Below are 19731 nucleotides of genomic sequence, written 5' to 3'. Positions count from 1 at the left end.
TAAAGAAACTGTAAGGAAACATACACAAAGAAAAAAAGTAAAACAAAAAAACAAAACCACACACGCACAATAATGCACTTGCATCTTATTGATCATGAACATTAAAAAAAGTCTAATGGGGAAAGACTGCCAAAGACCTTTGTAATCCCAGTGAAGAGGGAAACATGTTCCCATGATGTCAAGAAGCATCACAATAACCACGTAGAAAATTTGTAACTTGCTTTTTGTTTCAACGTGTCAACTCCAAATCCCAGAGCAGCTCTAGGACAAGTCTCCCCATTGCAATGCCACCACAGGGAGCACCTGGACTGAACTGGAACAAGCACTTCCAAGATCCCACATCACCTGGCCCCCTTCAAAGCCCTTTTAGATGAACAAAGGAACTGAAATACCGAGAATCAAGAGACGAGGAACCAGGAGGTAAGGGTGAAGGGTCTTGCATTTCTTCTTTCATGCCCCATTCTTCCACCTCTTTGTGTAAAGGGAGGACAGTCTGCTTTCCGCAGAAATATTTTAGGAATAAGCAGTTGACGCTGTCCAGAATAAAATAACTGATTGCTGCGCTAGGCAGAGAGCAAGATAATTAAATATGATCCAGAGGATCCCATTTCACATATAACTGGCCCTGTTAGCAAAGCACAAGGGCTTTAGCGAGTGAAAGAACTTGTGACAAACAGCTCCGGGTGCAGGACTGAAGGCTTCCAACACCCAAACTGCACCAAGCAGCCCCATGCTGAGAACAGCTGTCACTACAACCAAAGGTAAAGATACTGAGCATGTCAATACTTTGCAGGAGTTCCTTCATAATTCAGAGGAGTTATTTATTAATTCACAAAGAAGCAACCAACACAGTTGACAGACTGCGTGTCCCAAGAGTGATATTTACACCAAGTGCATTTCCAAAACAGAACACCTTGAAACTGTAAGTTACACACAGCTACTATGAAATCTTACACTAAACACAGGTTTAAAAACAAATAAATAAAAATGGAAGCAGCACTATTAACCTGGCACAATAATCCCTGCTCTACTAGCAGAGATTCATTCTGTGTTCAGATCTAATTCTGATAATCCAACTCAATCAAGTTATTATGATTTTGCTGTATTTGCTGTACACAGTGCAGGTCATAAAAAAATAAGGCTCTCTTCATCTTGCGGGACAAAAAAAATGCAATCAACACAGTTCTAGCATACAAAGGGTCTTGTTAAACATTGACATGCTTCAGCATGCAACTGGCTTATAGCTACGAAGAAAGCCTCAAAACAGAAATCAGCCTCATCATCCACAGGAGGCCAGAACTCCAAGGAAGGCAAAGGTAGAGGATTTAGATGAAGTACATACAATTTTTCAAGCCCAAATAGCTTAAATAAAAATCCTTCTTGCTTAAGACCCCCATCAACACCTCCAAGTGTCACAGATTGATTCCCCATTACAAAGGGTGCTCTGTCCTCACTATCTGACCCTCGCAGGAACTTTGCAGGCAGCTCCCTGGAAAAAAAAACAAGCCCAAAGCACAGCTACTGCTTATACAATAGATGTTTGTCACCATTGTCACACCATCACAAAGGGGAAAGAGGAAGCACAAGCTGCAATATTGGCCCTTGTTATGAAAGCAGCAGCTCTGTTTCGGCAGGAAAATAAAAACCACTGAGCAATCGGAAGAAAAGGATTGTTAAAGCAAGCTGCAAACGAGCACAGGACCAACAGAAAAGTCATCCAAAGCACAGATAAAAAAACAAACCAAACCAAAACATCCATCACCTCTGCCAGGTGCTCCTGTATCATCTCCCTGGGAAGGGGCTGCCTGAGCTCCCTTCTGCGCCCAGCCCCAGGGCTGCTACCCAAGGAACCAAACCCCTCTGCTTCCACATCCCAAACCATTCCTTCCCTGACCTTTTCCTACTGCTATGGCCTTCTAGACCTCCTGCTCCCCAGCCACCTCCCAGTGCTTCTCCAGTTCTCCTGAAGACATGCTTCCCCACATCCTTTGCCTCCTGCTAGCTCAGCCTCCCACACCCACAGTAAGCAAAGCACGCGCCCCTGAGTGGTGAACGCCTCTGTAGCAGGGATAGCAGAGGATACACACAACTTCCATGGCACTTCCACTTCAATCACAGAGAGCAAGTGCTCCCAAAGTCTTCCTTGGTGTCCTTTCCACAGCAGATCCTTGCCCTGAGGATAAGCCATTGCGAACACCTTACAGAGCGCTCCACATGGATCCACATTGCAGACCAGGAAGAAAAGATTTTTTAAAAATTTCTCATGGCAGAAAGAAACGTCAGGTTTAAAATGCAGAAACCAGCAGAGATCCTTGTGTTTTAAGTAGATCTGACCAGAGACAATGTGCTAGCTGCTGGCCAGGTGAACACTTTGCCTCCCCTCACCATGCATTAGCTCTCTTGCAAGGCTCGCTCTCAGCCCCGCAATTACAAGACAAACCATTTTATACAAACCACTCGTTTTAATTGCCTTCTCCTTGTTTTCAGCAGCAGGACTACATGATTAATGAACCCATGGGATGGGTTATTTCTTGAAGACCAATGTAAAAAGGGAGAAACTACTACCAAGAAAAAACAGCTAAGGGCAAAAAGCATCTCAAAACTCGCCCCCTCAAAGGCCTCTGTCCACTCTCTCTTAGAAAAGTTTCCTCTGCCCCAAGAAAAAAGCCTACAGATATAAGAATGAGCAAGAGGGTATATATTATCCTTTACCCTAAATACACTTAGCACCTGCAGATAAGTAGGAATGAGGAAGTGCCTTCGCCCAATTATATTCAGCGTCAAAAGAGGAAAAAGGCAAAAAAAACCCCAACACACATGGATTTCTAAGCTTCGTGGCTAAAAAGCTTTTTGACTACCCAAAACAAGCTTGGGGCAATGTTTTTCTTGTTTTGGGGAGAAGCAGCAGTTTCCAGAGTGAAACAACCAATCTTCACCTTTCTCAAACCTAAGCCTGTTGTTTACATCTTTGAATTAACTGTGCAAATCTGCTGCTGAGAAAAATTTTAATTAAGAACACTGAATTTAATAGCAGGTTCAGGCTACTTAACTGTCTTTAGAGGCGTTAAATTACTATTAAAAGCAATTGACCCCTGTAAGGAAACAGCCAAGTACTTGACATAATGACAAAGTCGTTCTGAATAAGACAGGGACTGTTGACATTGTGCAGCACTGAACAGGACTTACTGGGACAAGATCCCCCACAGCAAGATGTGTTTTAAAAACCTCCAGGGGACCTGGCAGGCAGAAGATTGATGGGCTCCAGCTACATCAACAATGAGTAGAAAAGCATTTGCTTACCAGTAGCGATGCTGCAAATAAGCAAAGAAAGTTCCACTATAAAACACACCCTTAATTTAATCTACAGGCCTGTTTCTCTTCCTCCTTCTGTCACTCTTATCTGAACACCTCTACCGCAGGCCTGCATAAACAGTGTATCTTGGCCTAGAAAGTGGTCTGCATTCCTCTTTGATTTTACTAGCTACACTGGCAAAAGATAATTATGCTTTTGCAACCTTTTATTACTGTTATTGCTCAGGAGAAATCCACATTTCCTTCTCCTGCAGAACGCCTCTAAAGCAGTGACGGCTTAGGATAAATGTGAGTGCCCCACAGTGCTGCCAGGACTGGACGCACCGAAACCACAGCTGAGCACGTCGGCTTCCCAAGCGCTCCTCCATCAACAAACACTTCCGAAAACACCGGAGGCGCACACGGTCCCTACCCAGCGCCCATGCAGCCACCTGCGCCAGGCATCCTTGAGAGAGGGCAGGTGCCTTCGCTCCAAAGGCAAACAGCCGGGCCCCCCAGGGAATACCCCCCACAGCTGCCAGTGAGGGTGGATGCAACCGCCTAGAAACACACAGGAGAAGCGAAGGGAGGAGGTGCCAGCCATGCGTCAGTCCAAACGACTGAGGGTGCCAAACACCGCGGACAGCTCAGGAGCCTCTCGGCCAGCCCACCATCCAACAGACACCGAGGGAGAGCAGACGCTGGTACCCACGGCCTCTACCTGCTGCCGCACCCCATCTGAACTGAAGGCAGAGAGCCCGAGACCGTGCGAACTACGTTCTTGCCGTATTTCCATGTATCTGTGCATCCCCTCCCCAAACACAAAGGTCTTCAAGTGAATGGTGTGGAAGCTACCACCTACCCTCTCATTCTTTCACACAGCCTAACAGTTTTATATGCCAGGGAATCGCTGTTATGATAAAACTTCTTAATATTCTTACTGTTTCGAGAAGCAAGGTAAGCCTGGAGCGCTTTTAAAACAGTTGTGTCTTATTTCATCCAAAAGCATTGCAGGACATTTTTAAACTGTAGGTGCAGCAGGGCACAGGACGACACGGCGGGCCAGGGCACGGCAGGAGATGGTACTGTCGAATCAAACCGCGGCGCGAGGACTCCAGCAGGGAGAACGCCACGGTATTGCACACCAGTTAGTACAAGCAGGAGGTTACGATCTCGTACTCCAGCAACGCATTCCCCAAATCAGCCCAAACTCCCAAGCGCTCAGGGAGACTGCGAGGCACACCTCTCAACAGCTGCCTCCTTCCGTGCACGCTCACAGCTCCAGGCTCCGGCTCCACAACAGCAATTAGACACAACTTTTCTAACGGCAGCACAACAGAGGTATGAAACAGCAAAATGGACACTTTCACCAGTAAAAAGCAGCAGAGCCGTCAGCCGGCTTTCAACACCATCAGTAACGAACGCAGCAGCAGTGCCTTGACTGCAGGCGCTCAGCCTGGGGACGATGAGGGGTGGCCGCCTGGTCGATGGCGTGGGCACGCAACACCGTCGCTTGGCCCGGCTGCACGCGGCCGGGGGTCAGCTTCTCCGGAACGATGCCAGAAAGCCGGAGCAGCTCTCCGGAGCTACCGGCACATGGCTGGCGAGGCCAGAGGGCTGTTCGCACCATTTAAGCGCTCGGACCAGCGACAAGGCCCCGCCACGCCCCGATGATCGGAGCGGCCACGCGGCCCGTGGTGACACGGGGAAGACACGTTTTCCGCTGTCACCGCCACCACAGGGCAGGCAGGCCTCGCCTGCCAGCCCCCGGAGCGACACGCAGAGCCCAGCGCCGAGCACGGCGGCCAGGCGAGGGGCACCAACGGGCCGTGCCGTCCCCACGCCGAGGGGGAAAGAGACTCGAGGGCCGGTCACGAGCCGCTGCCAGGCAGAGGAGGCCTGGGCGGAACGGCTGCCGCGCGCTCGGCCTGCCCGCCTCGAAGAGACGAGGCGGCCGTTCCCTCCGGCCCGGGGCCCCGCCGCCCCGCTCACCTTGAAGTCGCGGCTGTGCTGCGGGGTGTACTCCAGCGTCCAGAGCGCCCGCACCAGCTGCGCCAGCTGCTCGGTGACCTCGCCGGGCGCGGGCGGCGGGCCGTCGGCGGCGGGGCTGGGGGCGGCGGGGGGCGGCCCGCCGCGGAACTGCTCCAGCGCCAGGAACTCGGCGAAGAGCTCGGTGTTGCTGAGGCACTGCAGGATGGCGTTCATGAAGCAGGTGTTGCCGTGGTTGCGCAGCCCCGCCACGCCGGGCACGGCCTCGGGGCCGCCGGCGGGCCGCGGCGGGGGCTCGGGGCTGCGCGGCGGGCCCGGCGGGAAGCAGCTGCCCAGGCCGCCGGCCGCCTGCGGCGGGGGCAGGCGCGGGGCGTGCGGGCCGCGGGGCTCGGGCTCGCTGCTGTAGTGCGAGAGGGTGGAGAGGGTCTTCAGCACGCGGCTCATGAACCCGCCGAGCGACCGCCCGGACGGGGCCGCGGCCGGGGCGGCGGGGGCCGGGGCCGAGCCGGCGCCGCCGCCCGCCGCCCGCCCGCGGAAGAGCCGCTTGCTGAAGGAGCGCTTCTCCTTGGCGCTGCCGGCCGGCCCGGGGCCGCTCACCCGCGACATGGCTGCGCGGCGCAGCGCGCATCCCCGCCCGGCCGCTCAGCCCGCCGGCCGCCGCATCTCCGCCCGCCCGCCCGCCGGGCCGCAGCCGCCGCGGCTCAGCCGCCTCACGGCGCCGCCATGCAGCGGGCGGGGCGGGGCGCGCCACCACGTGACCGCGCCGCCACCTTAGCGGCGGGCAGGCGCCGCCGCAGCGCCGCCATCTTTGTGGCTGGCACGGAGGCGGGGCGCCCGCGGCCCCGCCCCGCCCCTCCCCGGCCGGGCCCGGCCCGGCGCGGCGCGGACAGGCGGCGGGCTGGCGCCGCGCCGTGCCACCCGCGGCGGACACGCAGGGCCGCCGCTGCCGCCCGCCGGCCCCTGCCCGGGGGCGCCCGCCCGGCCCCGCCGCTCCCGCGCGAGCCCCGGCGGCCGCCGTGGGGCGGCGCTGCGCGGCCGCGGAGCGGTGGGCGGTGGCGGGGCGGGGCGGGGCGGGGTGGGCCGGGCCGGGCCGGGCCGGGCCGGGCCGGGCGGGGCGGTCGGCGGCGGGGGTAGGTGCCGGGGCGGCCGCCCGCCGCGCCATCGGCAGCGGCGCCGGGACCGGGAGCGCAGCATGGCCCCGCCGGGCCCGGAGGGCGGCCGAGGTGAGGCGAGGCGGGGGCGCGCTTTCCCCCGGGAAAAGGCTGTTTTACGGATTAAAACACCCGCCGGGGGCGGGGCCGGGGCGGGATGCCGGTTCGCGGCTCCGCAGTCGCCGGCGGCGAGTGGACGGGACGGGACGGGACGGGACGGCCGCGCCGTGTCAGCGCCGGGGGTCGCCCGGCCGCGCCGCGGGGGCGGGCGGTGGCAGCTCCGGCGGTAAGGCGGCGGAGCGGTGGAAGGGGCCGGGGCCGTCGCCCCCCCCCCCAGCTCAGGCGCCCGGTCCGTGTCTCCGCAGCTGCCGCCGGCGCCATGGCCCCCGGGAAGAAGATCACGGCCCGGATCAAGAGGACGCTGCCGGTGAAGGGCCCGCAGGCGCCGACGCTGAGCGAGCTGATGCGGTGGTACTGCCTCAACACCAACACGCACGGCTGCCGGCGCATCGTGGTGTCCCGGGGCCGCCTGCGCAGGTTCATCTGGATCCTGCTGACCCTCAGCGCCGTCGGGCTGATCCTCTGGCAGTGCGCCGAGCTCCTCATGAACTACTACAGCGCCTCGGTCTCCGTCACCGTCCAGTTCCAGAAGCTGCCCTTCCCCGCCGTCACCATCTGCAACATCAACCCCTACAAGTAAGGCATCGGCGGGCGCTGGCAGGGAGGAGAGGGTGGTCCCCAGCCGCCGGGGTCTCCTGGCGAATTCGTCATCCCCTCACCAGCCCGGCACCGAACCCCTTCCCAGGCTTGTCCCGCTCCACCGCGGTGCTGCTCGTCGGCAGTCTTTCCCGGCCGTGGGTTGTCCCTCTGCGGCACTTTGAGTAACGTATCCACCTCTGTGCTGATGCTCTTCGGACGCACGTGGATTATAATCGCGCCCTTCCCTTGCTGCCCGCTGAGCTAGACTCAGTTGATATAGCTTTCTGCTCGAGACAGTTCCTGGTCAGCTCCCTGGTTCTCTTCAAATTCCCTTCTTCCCAGGACCAAAGTTCCAGGATTACAAACAACGGCGTCTCCTGAAGAATGGAAAGGGAACATCTGTTACTCCTCTGTTGCGTCTTTTTTTCCTTATAGGATGCTTTGACTTTATCAATCAACAGTACTTTTTCTCCTGCCAAATTACACTTTACCTTGATGTCTGTTCTGCTGCCAGCTATCCACCCTGCTCCCTGTAGGCGATCCAGCTCTCCCATGTCTCTTGGCACAGACACAGAAGTCTTATTTCCACATGCTCTGCCTCCTTGGGCTTTCTAACACAACCTTCAAGGAGCTTGGGAGTCTGTGAGGGCTTTCTCTGTAGTTCAGTCTGCTTTGCTTCTTATGATCTATGCTCTGAGATCTCTCCGAGAGTATGGCTGTGTCTACCCGCACCGATGTAAATTGATGTGGTGGTAAGAGAGATCGATGTAAGTCCACAACAGAGAATTCTGTCCTGAGCAATGAGGTTCACAGAGCAGTGGGCAAAATGCTGCAGCTAGGTGGTGAGGTGAGATGGGATGTCACTTTCTATCCCGTTGTCTCCAATGCAGGTACAGTTCCATGAAAGACTATTTATCTGAATTGGACAAAGAGACAAAAAAAGCTTTGGAGACTTTCTACGGATTTTCAGAGGGCAAGTCCAAGGTGCGCCGGTCGGTGGATGAGTGGAACAGCACAGGGAGCGACTTCTTCAAACAGATCCCTTTGCTGAAGTTTGAGGACTTCTCTAAGACAGCAACTGACCTTCGCAGTGGCCAAAAGAGGAAAATCGAGGGCAGTGTCTTTCACAAGGATTCGTCCATAGTGAACTCTGGGGACTCAAATGATATCATCGGCTTTCAACTGGTAAGTGTTGCTCTTCCTTGGCCAGCAAGTTCCCTGTGGGGCAGCGAAGGGGTGTTTTGGGTTGCTATCCCTCCAGCCAGTGTTATTGCGTGCTTAGGTGGCTCTGTAGTGAATAACACTTCCCTCTGCTCTTTTGCCCATTCTGCCATGCCTCCATGGCTGCCTGCAGATTCATCTCCAGCTCTCTGGAAGAGAAATACCTTCCTGAAGTCTACCCAAATAGACTTAGTGCCTTCCATGACCTTTCCTTTGGGCCTGAAACATGTGATCTTATCACTTAGCCATGCATGAAAGGTCTCTGATGCCCCCTTGTCCCACTTTAACTTCATATGTAGTTATTACTGTGGAAGAGAAACGGTGTCACACATACCTTGTAGAATACATAACTTCATTTCTTCTGAAACACTTTTTCCCCTTTGTAATTATCAGTGCGATGCAAACAACAGCAGTGAGTGTGCACTTTATACATTCAGTTCTGGTGTTAATGCTATCCAAGAATGGTACAAGCTGCATTACATGAACATCATGGCACAAATTCCCCTGGAGACTAAAGAAAAATTGAGTTATTCTGCTGATGACCTTCTGCTGACATGTTTCTTTGATGGTCTATCTTGTGACAAAAGGTCAGTGCACAGAAAATACCTGCCAGCTTAACAGCTTACTTCCAAGTACATAATATGTAGGAATTGAATATTTGGTATATCCTGAATTCCAGCAGGAATCGTTTCCATTTTTAAATGAAAGCAAACATTTGCATCTTCATGAACTTAATTATGCTCTTTAATTTCATTTGTCTCAGTGTTCTGTTGTCCACGTTTCAGATAAACCTATGTTTTTTGGCAGAATCAAATCTACCTGCTTATGAGTGTGGCAATGCACTTCTTGTGCGTCCTGGTGGCCGCAGCATCACCCCTTTGTACTGGGGGGTAGCTGCAGAGTTCCCCCATGCAGCTGTGGGGATAAGCTTGCACTTGTACTCGGGTTTAGCAATTTCCTTGCTGCCATGTGCAAAGCAAGCTGCTCTGTAACTCTCATTCTGAAGGCATTTTGCATGTGTCTGGGATCATGCAAATGCATAACAGCTTTTCCTGGAAGGAAGACATTTGCTTGAGTGGGAGCAGATGTTCACAAGAAGGACAGGAACGTGCTTGAATCAAGAGGGTGTGTCCTCTCACCCTCCCCTGCATGACAGTGGCTGATATCTTTTCTGAAAAATTAAGATTTGTGTTCCTTTACACACTTGGCTGTCAAATGAACGAGGACTCTGTCCCTTCCCACTCTCTCAGCCCCCATTCCCACATGAAAACCTGTTAAACTTTTCATTTCCTGATGCTATTAAACCAGATCATATTTCCATGTAGTTTCAAGATATTAAGAAAAAGACCCACACTTTTTAGCAAAATAAATTGCTTGCCAAAAAAAAAAAGAAATATCCAGTCCTGCTATGTCTCTGCCAAAACAAAAAGCCCAAATGTGCTGATTTTCTCCCACAGACAGTTAAAACTGCAGAGGGCAATGTAACAATATTTGATTTCTTTCAGGCACTTTACTCGATTCCATCATCCCCTGCATGGCAATTGCTATACCTTCAACAGTGGAGAAAATGGGACGATCCTGAGCACGTCCACTGGAGGCAGCGAGTACGGTAAGGAAACTGAGTTTGCAGAGGAACTATTAGATAACAAGCAGTTCAGCGAACTGGATCCTACTGGAGAGTGATTGATGTGTTGGCTCTAGATGCGCAAGCTGATTGGGGGAATGCTTGTTTGAACTAGTGCAAACTATTGCCAGAGAATACAAAGATAATATCATTGCATCACTAATGTTTTCCATCTGAAATTACTGCTTCCCAGTTATATAACTTTTTAAAGTAATTTTCAGCCACGTTCTATGGAGACATGATTTGTTTGCTGTACTCGGGGCTGCGGAGGGACATCACTTGCTGCAAGCGTCTCAGTCTAGCACTGCAAAGGCTTTGCTTGGTTGTTATGGTTCTACTTAAGGCCAGATAACATTAAATAAACTGTGCTGCCCTCCTTCACCAAAAAAAACGGCTCTGGATTCTGGTGTAACTAACTCTGCTCCTGCCTTGTCCCTGTTCTTCAGGATTGCAGGTTGTTCTGTATATAGATGAAGCCGACTACAACCCCTTCCTGGTGACATCCACAGGAGCCAAGATCATTGTCCATGACCAAAACGAATATCCCTTCATTGAAGACATCGGCACAGAAATTGAGACTGCAGCAGCCACCTCCATAGGGATGCACTTTGTGAGTGACAGCAATCTTGTCTCCAGATGCATGGCACCATTTCCTTGAAACAGATGTAAATATGAACCGATACGATGTTTGAACATAGGCAGCAGCTGGAAGGCATCTAATACCTCACACTTGAGCAGCTGAAGTGCCCTGACGAAAATCCTGTGATAGCACTTTTCTGAACAGTTTTCCTTTGCACAGAGGCTGTTGGAAAATCAGGTCTTTATAAACCAAACAGCTACTGGGATTTTGTTTGTTCTCCCTTTTCTCCAACCCTTTGGCTTTCCAGGGGATTTTTTTTTGTTTGTTTTCACAGCAAAATCCACAACCACAGAAATGTGTTGTCAAGTGCCTTGTTTAGCTTTAGCAATAAGCAGACAAGTTTACATCCCACGCAGGTTCTGGGGGCAGAAGAGAATGAGCTGGAGCTGTGGGTAACCCGTGTTAGGGTCGGGTCTGTAAAGATGACTGCAGCGCAACCCTTTTAACTGTTTTGTGGGTGTAAGTCTCGTTTTGCTGGGTTTCTTGCTATCCCAGCTGTAAAAAAAACCTCGTGGGCAGAGACTTTGCCTTTGCCAGCTTAGTGAAGCATCTTGATGTTGCTGTCAGCAAGGGCAGGGAAGGCTGCAGCTCCAAATTTCCCCGTTACTGTAGTGCAAACAAGGCATTTGACCCAAGGGGTTTCCTCCCGTGGTAGAGAAGTGAAAGCAGTGCCATCAGGCAAGCCAGACTTTGCCCTTTCATCTAGATGGGCTGTTAAGTGAGCATTTTAGTTCTGCCTTTTCTTCACTGATGGTTGGGTCAAATGCGTCAGCCAGCCTGCTTATCTGTCCTGGCTGGGTGTGCCAGATCTAGATAGTCCACGCATTAGAAAAGACATTAAAAACAGGACTGATGTTTTTTAAATGTGCACATAGTTAACTATCTTCCAGCTGTCTGGAAAACTGTGGCAGCGACTGCTTGGTCTAACCAGTGGGGATAAATGCCACCTAAAAAACGAAAAGTGACTAGGAGGTATCAGAACCAGAACAGTTAAAAGGAGGCAAACTCTCACAGGACTATGTCCTTTATAACTATTACACTGTACAGGAGAAAGTCACCACAGGCAGAGTCTCAATATTTAATGTAATATTTTCCTGGCACAATAGATTTGAACTGTTGCATATAGTATAAAAAACAAGATTGAACAGATCTTGGTGGCTATGTTTAAAAGATATGGCATGAGGAAGTTATGATTGCATCCTAACGTAACAGAGCAAAACCTGGTCATCACTGTACTGCCAGTAAAAGAAGACTCCAGAGAGCCTGCTGAGGGGGAGTCGCAATTGTCAGGACAGGGCTCCACCATGGAGGTGCCGGATCAGTCCTTGTACCTACATCCACGTACACGAAGGAGGACACAGTGGACATGTGCCACACTCAAAGCTGCTTGCTACAGGCTTGAGCACGGCAATCACTGTTTTCCAAATGCGAATGTCAGTGTCTAGGTTATCGCTCATGTATTTCTGCAGTGTACTAGGACTCCCCCGCGCCTCCGAAAATATTCCAAGATGTTTGGAATGCAAACAAGGCATTGCTTGGTAGGAGTTTCAGTGCTTTAGTTAAATATTTAGTTTGGAAATTATTTCAGTACCTGAACGAACAAGTAAGCTTTTGTAGGAGTATAAGCCACGACAAAAAAATTCTATACAAAGGATCTATCATCTGCTAGAAGATACAGTGGTAGACTGAGGCAGGTGTCCTGGTATTAGATTGTCTGCGGAAGTTACAAGCATATTAAAAGCTGGTTGCTTTCATTTTCCAGAAGTAATCAATCTCTAATATTGAAATCACATGTTTCTGTGTTCCCTCCAAAGAGAGATTTGAGCATCCTTCTAAAAGAGCTGACTTGCACCATACATGCCTGTAGCCTTCTATTGCTGCAGACAAAAATGATAATGCTCGCTATCAGGTTTGACCTCAGTAACCTGTAGATCTATAGTCAATGCCTTAAAGGCAAGCAGGCATTTCTCAGGTTCCTACTAAATTGAATCTTTGTAGGATCAGCCCCTAATTTTAAACTCTGTAGAGAAAGACAGGTGAATGGATTCTTAAATGGATGACATTTCTTGTGGTTTCAGGCCACTTTGTTATAAAGTGGATGATTACTGCAGAAAGATAGTAAGAGTTTAGGGCTGAGCTAGGTAAGGCAGTCTGCAGGAAGCAGACAATGTAGCCTGAACTGGGTCTTGTGAGTCTCACAGCTCCCAGCCCTGGTTTCAGCAGACCTCGCAGGCGCAGCACTTGGCATTTCAGAGCTCTTTTCTCTGGGCAGAACAGAGAAAAGGTGTTAGCATTCATTGGAGAGGAAGGGTCAAAGCAGTACCTGGAAAAAGTCCTGAAGGAGATACAAACATTTGATTTAGAGTGATTTTAGAGAGGTGCTGTTGAGCACTAGCGGAGCCTGAAGTGCTGTTTTACCCACAGAACAGGAGCAGCCAGTGCAACAACAGCTCAGGAAGGTGTGGGTCTTCACAGAAAACAAAACAAACAAACAAAAACAACCAACCAACAACCCTGCTTCCCTCAAAACACAAACACACATCCAGGATAAACGATGCATAGCCTCTAGGACTTTGCAATGAGAGAAAACACACATGAATTACTCTGAAAAATCCTCACTGTTATGATTATACCATCTCGGCATTCCTGCAGAGGTTTTCAGCGAAGGCAGCAGATAATCCAGACAGAGAAGTGTTTTGGGAAATGGATATTACAAACCAACCCCCCCCTTGTTTTGACAAGTGATTGACAAATCATTTGAGATGGCAGAAGGTAAACATGCTGTTCAAACCTGCCCCATCACTTACAGTTTCAGAATTATGATGAATTACCACTAGATCCTTTGGTTTCTCTGTGAACTCCAAAAACCAAGATTTGTTCTTTTCTGCTTCTCAGACTCGGTCTCGCAAGCTGAGCAAACCCTACAGTGACTGTACGGAGACTGGTGCTGACATACCAGTAGAAAATCTCTATAACAAGAGCTACTCACTCCAGGTAAATCTGTTACATTTGTTTTTATCAGTCACTTGAAAACTACCTTCATAAAAAGCTTTACAATATTCTGTAGTTCAGGATCTGAGATTGTGAACAGTCCAGGTGTAGGGTCACTGCTTTTAACCACTGATGTAAAATACACAGCACTTTTTAAAATCCAAGTTTTATTCCTAAGTGGTTGATGTTTGAAGCTCCCTTAGGCACCCTGTTAGATAAAGAGAGAACATTAGCTCATTAGGCAATTTTCAAGCAGTGTGAGACTGGAAAATATTGGCCAAGTAAATGTTGCAGCTTAGTAACCCTTGAAGCCAGAAATTGTGACCTTTAGGACTCCAAGAATAACAGATACCATCTAATCAGTATCCAGATAGCAGGATGTTTGTTTACAGAGTAAGTTTCCACTAATTTTGCATGGTTTCTGTAATTGGGTCCTCTTGGAGAGTGTCAGTTGTTCTGGCACTCTCTACTTGAAGAATTGTAATTATATTAGCTGGTGCCTACTGCAAAGCCTGTGCCTAGGCTGGATTTTTATTTTATGGGGTATTATACCTGAACTCTGCTGTGATGTATTGCCAGGTAGGATCACACAGACATTATCTCAGGTTTTGAATAACAGTACTTCACTGAAACTTGGTGCTCAGAAGGGCTGGGACTGGGACCAAAAGGCTTGATGACTGGGGTTTCAAAAAGAGAAGTTCAGTTCCAGCTTGTTCCAACTGATTAAGTGTTTTAGCATAAAACACTGACTCTACTACCCTATTAATCCTTACAACTTCAGGTCTCCAAATATGCACCAACACAATTTGGTCAAAGCTGTGAACATTTTCACCAGTGAGTCACTTCCCACACCTAGTTGTTGATTCATGGACCACATGCCGTGGCAGACTGAAAACCTTCTCTGTGGCTGTGGAAAGACCAACTGCAACACTGAAGCTTTTGATGGCTATAGGGGAAGTGGGGGCATTCACAGACCACCCCACCCCCCCACCCCCCCGCCCCGAGAGAATTATATTCTTATTTCTTGCACTAGAGCATAAATCCTCCATGGTACTTTCTGCCTGTATTTGTATTCACTAGCAACAGAGCCTGAAGGCCCAGTGAAATGGGGTTCCCATCTCACTGCTACTATGATAAACAGAGGATGTTTTTAGGTGCATACAAGCCTGGACTTTGGTGCTGCAGAAGCCCAGCAACCTGTGCTTTTTAGACACCAGCTCTTGGTCTATCTCCTCCAGATTTGCCTGCACTCCTGCTTTCAGAAGGCCATGGTGGACTCATGTGGCTGTGCCCAGTATGCACAGCCCTTACCTGCTGGAGCAGAATACTGCAACTACAAGAAAAACCCCAACTGGAGTAAGTACTCAAAACCCTCCCTCACTGCACGTGCTTCAACCACCTGCTGCCAGAGACAGCCCTCCACAGCACCATCCCCAGTCAGCACAGCCCTGCCCACACCGAGCACCTTCCCAGCCACACAGCGTGCTGGGAACAGGCAGATCTGCTTTAGCCCACTTAAGACCCAATACCACGGAGCCTAAAACTGCCTCTCTTGTTCAGATTGACTTGTTTCTGACAGTTGTCCTAATTGCTTGTCATTTGTGCACACCACAGAAGTGTCAAGTGGAGGACTTGACTAGGTGAGGCAATTGTTCACGCCTATAGCAAGTGACAACCACTTCTCAGAGTATTTTGCAATATTTATAGGGTAAATCTTTTTATCCCCACCACCCAGGTGATGGCCACAAAGGCCACCTACACCCCAGAAGCCCAACTCCAGCACAGGTAGCAAGAGATCATTGCTTTTCTTTCCAGCTTCTCGTATGTATGTCTTGCTCCCTTCTTGCAGTGTACTGCTACTACAGACTGCATGAAAAGTTTGTGAAGGAGCAGCTAGGGTGCCAGCAAATCTGCAAGGACGCCTGCAGGTAAGTCCTGCCCACCACCAGAGGTAAAATGCTGCATGGGACTTGGAGCTCACAATTGACAGCCTGTCTCTCTCTCCAGCTTCAAGGAGTGGGCACTCACCACCAGCATCGCCCAGTGGCCATCCACCGTGTCAGAGGTCAGTTCCTAATTGCGCTCCACCGTGACAATAACATGCCAGAGCAAGGCATTAAATAAACCCAGAGGTTGAGCACGGAAGCAGGGGGCCCTTGGGGTATTTGTTAGCACTTCAGTGATGCTCCTCCCAAAGGCTCAGTCTGTAGTGTTGAGGTCAGGACTTCCCCTCCAGGAGTTCACCATTAAACTAAAATTTGGCTTGTGGGCTGGGAGATCCCCTCAGGGATAGCTGGCCCATCACACGCGTTCAAATTCTGGCACCCAAGGTGGTTCAAGGAGGTGTGGAGCATGAGCTCCCTTTCCAGGGGATTTCTACACAAGCACACACAGCTATAGCAGTATTTTTTGTCTTTTTTCCAGGACTGGATGCTTCGAGTTCTCTCTTGGGACAAAGGGCAAAAAATAAACAAGAAGCTGAACAAGTAAGTTTCCATGTATGTGTTTCTAGCTTGCACCTCAAGCTCAGATATAATCTCAGCAGCCCTAATGATGGCAATTGGGGAAAAAGCTCCCTCAGATTGGCCCAGCCCTACTGGTCCAACTGGTTATTTGCATAGTTTTTCAGTACGTTTCATGTTATTGTTTTACTAAACCCTCAGCCTGCCTTCTGTTTCTCCTCTCAGGACGGACCTAGCAAACCTCATGGTGTTTTACAAAGACCTGAACGAGAGATTCATTTCGGAGAATCCTGCCAACACAGTAAGTGAGCGCAGCAGTTCCCTGCTCAGTGCCAGGAAGACACGTCTCTTCCTCCCAGACAGGCTGGAAGTTTTCCTCTGGCCAGGGAGCAGTCCCATGCAGGCAGGGACAGGAAACCGTCCTCAGACCATGCACCGTTGGGGGGGGAGGGGGGCAGTCCTGCCTTTTGCAGCCCTTTTATCCGGGGCTGCTTTTCAAACTGTCTGGTTCTAAGCCCTGCACTGGGGTAGCCTGCGGGCTGCCTGTGGTAAGCACAGCTCTGCGTCCCTGCTGAAGCAGGGCAGGAGAGGATAACACAGGCAGCAGAGGACGGTCCCACTGCATTTGGTAGCGCTCACAGCAAACCCCGGGTACCCCAGCTTGACACAGCCTCCCTGCATGCCATAACAGTGCCATGGAGGCGCGTCTGGTGCCTGCAGGAGCCGATAACCTTGCGCTGTCTTTTCTTCCAGCTCGTAATTCTGCTTTCCAACTTCGGAGGCCAGCTGGGCCTTTGGATGAGCTGCTCAGTCGTTTGCGTCATTGAGATCGTTGAGGTCTTCTTCATTGATTCGCTTTCCATTGTAATGCGTCGCCAATGGCAAAAGGCAAAGAAATGGTGGAATGACCGAAAAAGGGAACGGCTGGGGAAGCCGCCGCAGGCTGACAACCTGGAGAGGCAGTGTCACGATAACCCTGTCTGTATCGATGAGGACCTGCCCACTTTCAACACCGCCCTCCGCCTGCCGCTGCCCCAGGACAACCCCTTGCCCAGGACTCCCCCCCCCAATTACAGCACTTTGCGGCTAGAGACTGCGTTCACGGAGCAGCTGCCTGATACGCTAGAGGTTGGGCAACACTGATGCTTATTTATCCACCCATCCAGGTGCCAAAATAAGAGGTGGGTGCTGGACCTACATGTCCAGGGGTGAAAGGCACACATCCAAACAAGCACTGAAGGGCTGTTGGGTCAGACCCTTATTCAGGGATTGAACTTGCAGTCAAAGCTTCTCTGAGCAAAGCTCAGACACAAAACCTAAGGGCTCAGAGACATTAGGAACTTCAACCAACATCAATTCTCAAGTTAATCATTGCAGGAGATGGCTGGAGCAGGATGTGGCACTGAGCTAGGATGTCTTGCCAGACAGAGACATAGAACCAACTGACACACCCCATTGTATGTGGGCAGGAATTACTCCACAGCAGAAGACTGATGCCACATTGAGTATTAATGCTAATTGCTCTCTGCTGTGTGGCTTGACTTGTGGGGAAAACTGGGGGCTTTTAGGAATGTATCATGACATTTGTAGGAAGGGATATGACAGAGGTTTGGGAAGAGCACAAAACGGATAAAAAGGAAAGCTCTCAAGCTGAATTTTGATTAGGAACCTGATTCCAAAGGTGGCCTGGGGAGCTCTTTATTCTGAGATGAAAGGTTAGGATAGCCATAGATGTGCTCGTAGGGCAAGTTATTACACGTCTTGAGTAGGAGTACCTAAGTCATCCCAAAAGAATCATCTGAAAAGGGCATGAAATCTAATTTGGATCGCGATAGTGAATTGCATGCTCTGCAAGCTTGTTTCATTTTACGTCGCTCAAGCCGGCCATTAAACGTAACCTCAGAGGAGCTCATTACGCAGCGCATGGCCTTGGCCACACGTGACTTCCCAGAAGCCTCAAAGGGAGCTGGCTGCTCTTTTCCTGCTCAACCCCGGGCAAGGACTTCCCTTCTGTGGCTGCCTGGTTCACCACCCCGGAGCTGGCAGTGCCCAGGGAGGTGACGGAGCCACGCGGGGCTGGAGCTGCCTTGGGCTCCGCACACATCCCTGAAGGGAGTTGGCCAGAGGATACATCTGTCCCACTGGTCGTCATCCACCTTGCTTGCGCCCCTTCCATGCCACGGTGCTGCACCAACACCCTGCATCTTGCCTCCTGTGCACCATGCCGCGCTGCTTCCACCGCGCTGGACCCTCCCCGCAGCGCAGGTGGGCCAGAGGCTGCTGCCTGCGCCCACCCGTGGAGAGACCTCCAGGGCACCCAGCTGCGGTGGCAGCTCCCTTCCCCTTGGTCCCAGTCCTGCACCTGACTCTGTGCTACCATAGCCGATTCTTAGCTGCCTAGAGTATGCTGTGTAGATGTTGAGGATGAATCTAGCCTATGCTGGGTTGGCCGCTTAGGGGTTTTGTAGAGCAAGAGTGATTCAGAGCGTGTGCGCGCGTGCATGTGTCAGTGTAAGAAAGTGTCTCTTTTCCTTTCTCTATAGGACAGTGAGAATTCAGAAAGGTTCTTTAACGTGCAATAAAACATATTTTAACTGAATTATTTAAAAAGCTGATAAACTGAAAAAAAATAAAGATATATTTTTGAATAACTGCTTTGCCTTTTTTTTTTTTTTTTTTAATCAACAATAAGCAAGTTGGGCATCCCAAAAGATTATGGGACTAGTGTGTGCCTGCCCCGGGGCTGCCAGGTGCTCAGCACCACTGAGCACCCCAGCCAGGCACCCTGGGCTCCTCTGCAGAGGTGGGGCTGTGCTGCAGAGTGCTGCTAGACCTGACGCAGGAGCAGGCAGCAGGGACGCCGGGGGTGCAAGCAGGTGTGCAGTGAAAATGTCTTTCAGAAATCAGCATGAGCCAGCAAGGTGACCAAAAACGCTGGAACCTCAGGTGTCCCCAGACAGTTCCATTCCTGGGCAGTCTTTTAGAGACCATAGGAGAAGAGAAAACTGGGTTTGCTCTGCCTCAGAGCCCCTTCTCTAACGCACAAAGGTGAGGTGCTCAGAGCATTTATTTATCAGAGCAGGTGCAGCACCTTTTCCCCTTGTATGAATAATCCTTGTGAGGCAGAAAGCCATGGAGTAGCTACAGAAACGGATTACTTCATTGTGAACTAAATACTGAACTCTACTGAAATCCTGAGTCATCAAACACAGAAAACTAACTGGGACACTATGACCACAGGTCTGACACACACCAAACATCATAAACTAAAAGCGTTTGAGAAACTCAGCTTGGAGTTTACGGGAACAGGCAGTAAAATCTGTGGTTTCGTGATATGCCCTCGTCTGCTGCTGCAGCCGCTGCTCTGAGAGTCAGGTGGGAACCCTGGTCTCTTCCCATGGGGACAGTATTCCCAGGAGACTCGTGGTGCGCAGTGGAAGCCCAGCCAGCCCCAGGCAGGGCTTGGGAGCAGGCAGCCCCCCGCTTGCCGGCAGCCCACCGCTCACCTCCCGGCCCTCGGATAGACCTGCCTCTCGCTACCAGACCTGGCCGCGGTCACGGTGTCCAGGCTCCTGGGCGAGGACGATGATGGCCTCAGTCCTGCAGACCCACGACTGGCTTCACGGCACGGTGGGGCTACAGGGGAGCAGCTGCGGTACCCAA

General features: G+C 51.0%; 2 protein-coding genes across 7 annotated transcripts in view; one reads left to right on the top strand and one right to left on the bottom strand.

Annotated features, from left to right (window-relative positions):
* USP31 (ubiquitin specific peptidase 31) overlaps positions 1 to 5923 on the bottom strand; it is a 50101-nt gene extending 44178 nt beyond the window's left edge. For 5 of the 6 annotated variants that reach the window (XR_007510352.1, XR_007510354.1, XR_007510353.1 and 2 more), the window contains exon 1: positions 5284 to 5923. Coding sequence is in view for 2 of the 6 variants with exons in the window: in XM_049835538.1 (XP_049691495.1) it covers positions 5284 to 5886 (603 nt within the window). In the remaining 4 variants the exon portion in view is untranslated. Of the gene's footprint in view, positions 1 to 4232; positions 4322 to 5283 lie in introns of those variants that run through there. The other variant, XM_049835539.1, reaches the window with a different exon arrangement.
* A 487-nt stretch (positions 5924 to 6410) lies between these two features.
* Positions 6411 to 18676, top strand: SCNN1G (sodium channel epithelial 1 subunit gamma). The gene is made up of 13 exons (XM_049835543.1): positions 6411 to 6503; positions 6797 to 7127; positions 8021 to 8315; positions 8745 to 8938; positions 9857 to 9960; positions 10422 to 10585; positions 13511 to 13609; positions 14845 to 14962; positions 15456 to 15534; positions 15614 to 15671; positions 16031 to 16092; positions 16294 to 16369; positions 16822 to 18676. The coding sequence occupies exons 1-13, from the start codon at positions 6473 to 6475 to the stop codon at positions 17209 to 17211; spliced, it is 2001 nt and encodes a 666-aa protein (XP_049691500.1). The 5' UTR covers positions 6411 to 6472; the 3' UTR covers positions 17212 to 18676.
* The last annotated feature ends 1055 nt before the right edge of the window (positions 18677 to 19731 follow it).

This window comes from Accipiter gentilis, chromosome 33 (assembly GCF_929443795.1).
Source record: "Accipiter gentilis chromosome 33, bAccGen1.1, whole genome shotgun sequence".
NCBI classification, from domain to species: Eukaryota; Metazoa; Chordata; class Aves; order Accipitriformes; family Accipitridae; genus Astur; species Astur gentilis.
Note: the sequence above shows the minus strand (reverse complement) of the source record. Positions and strands in the feature narration are given on the sequence as shown.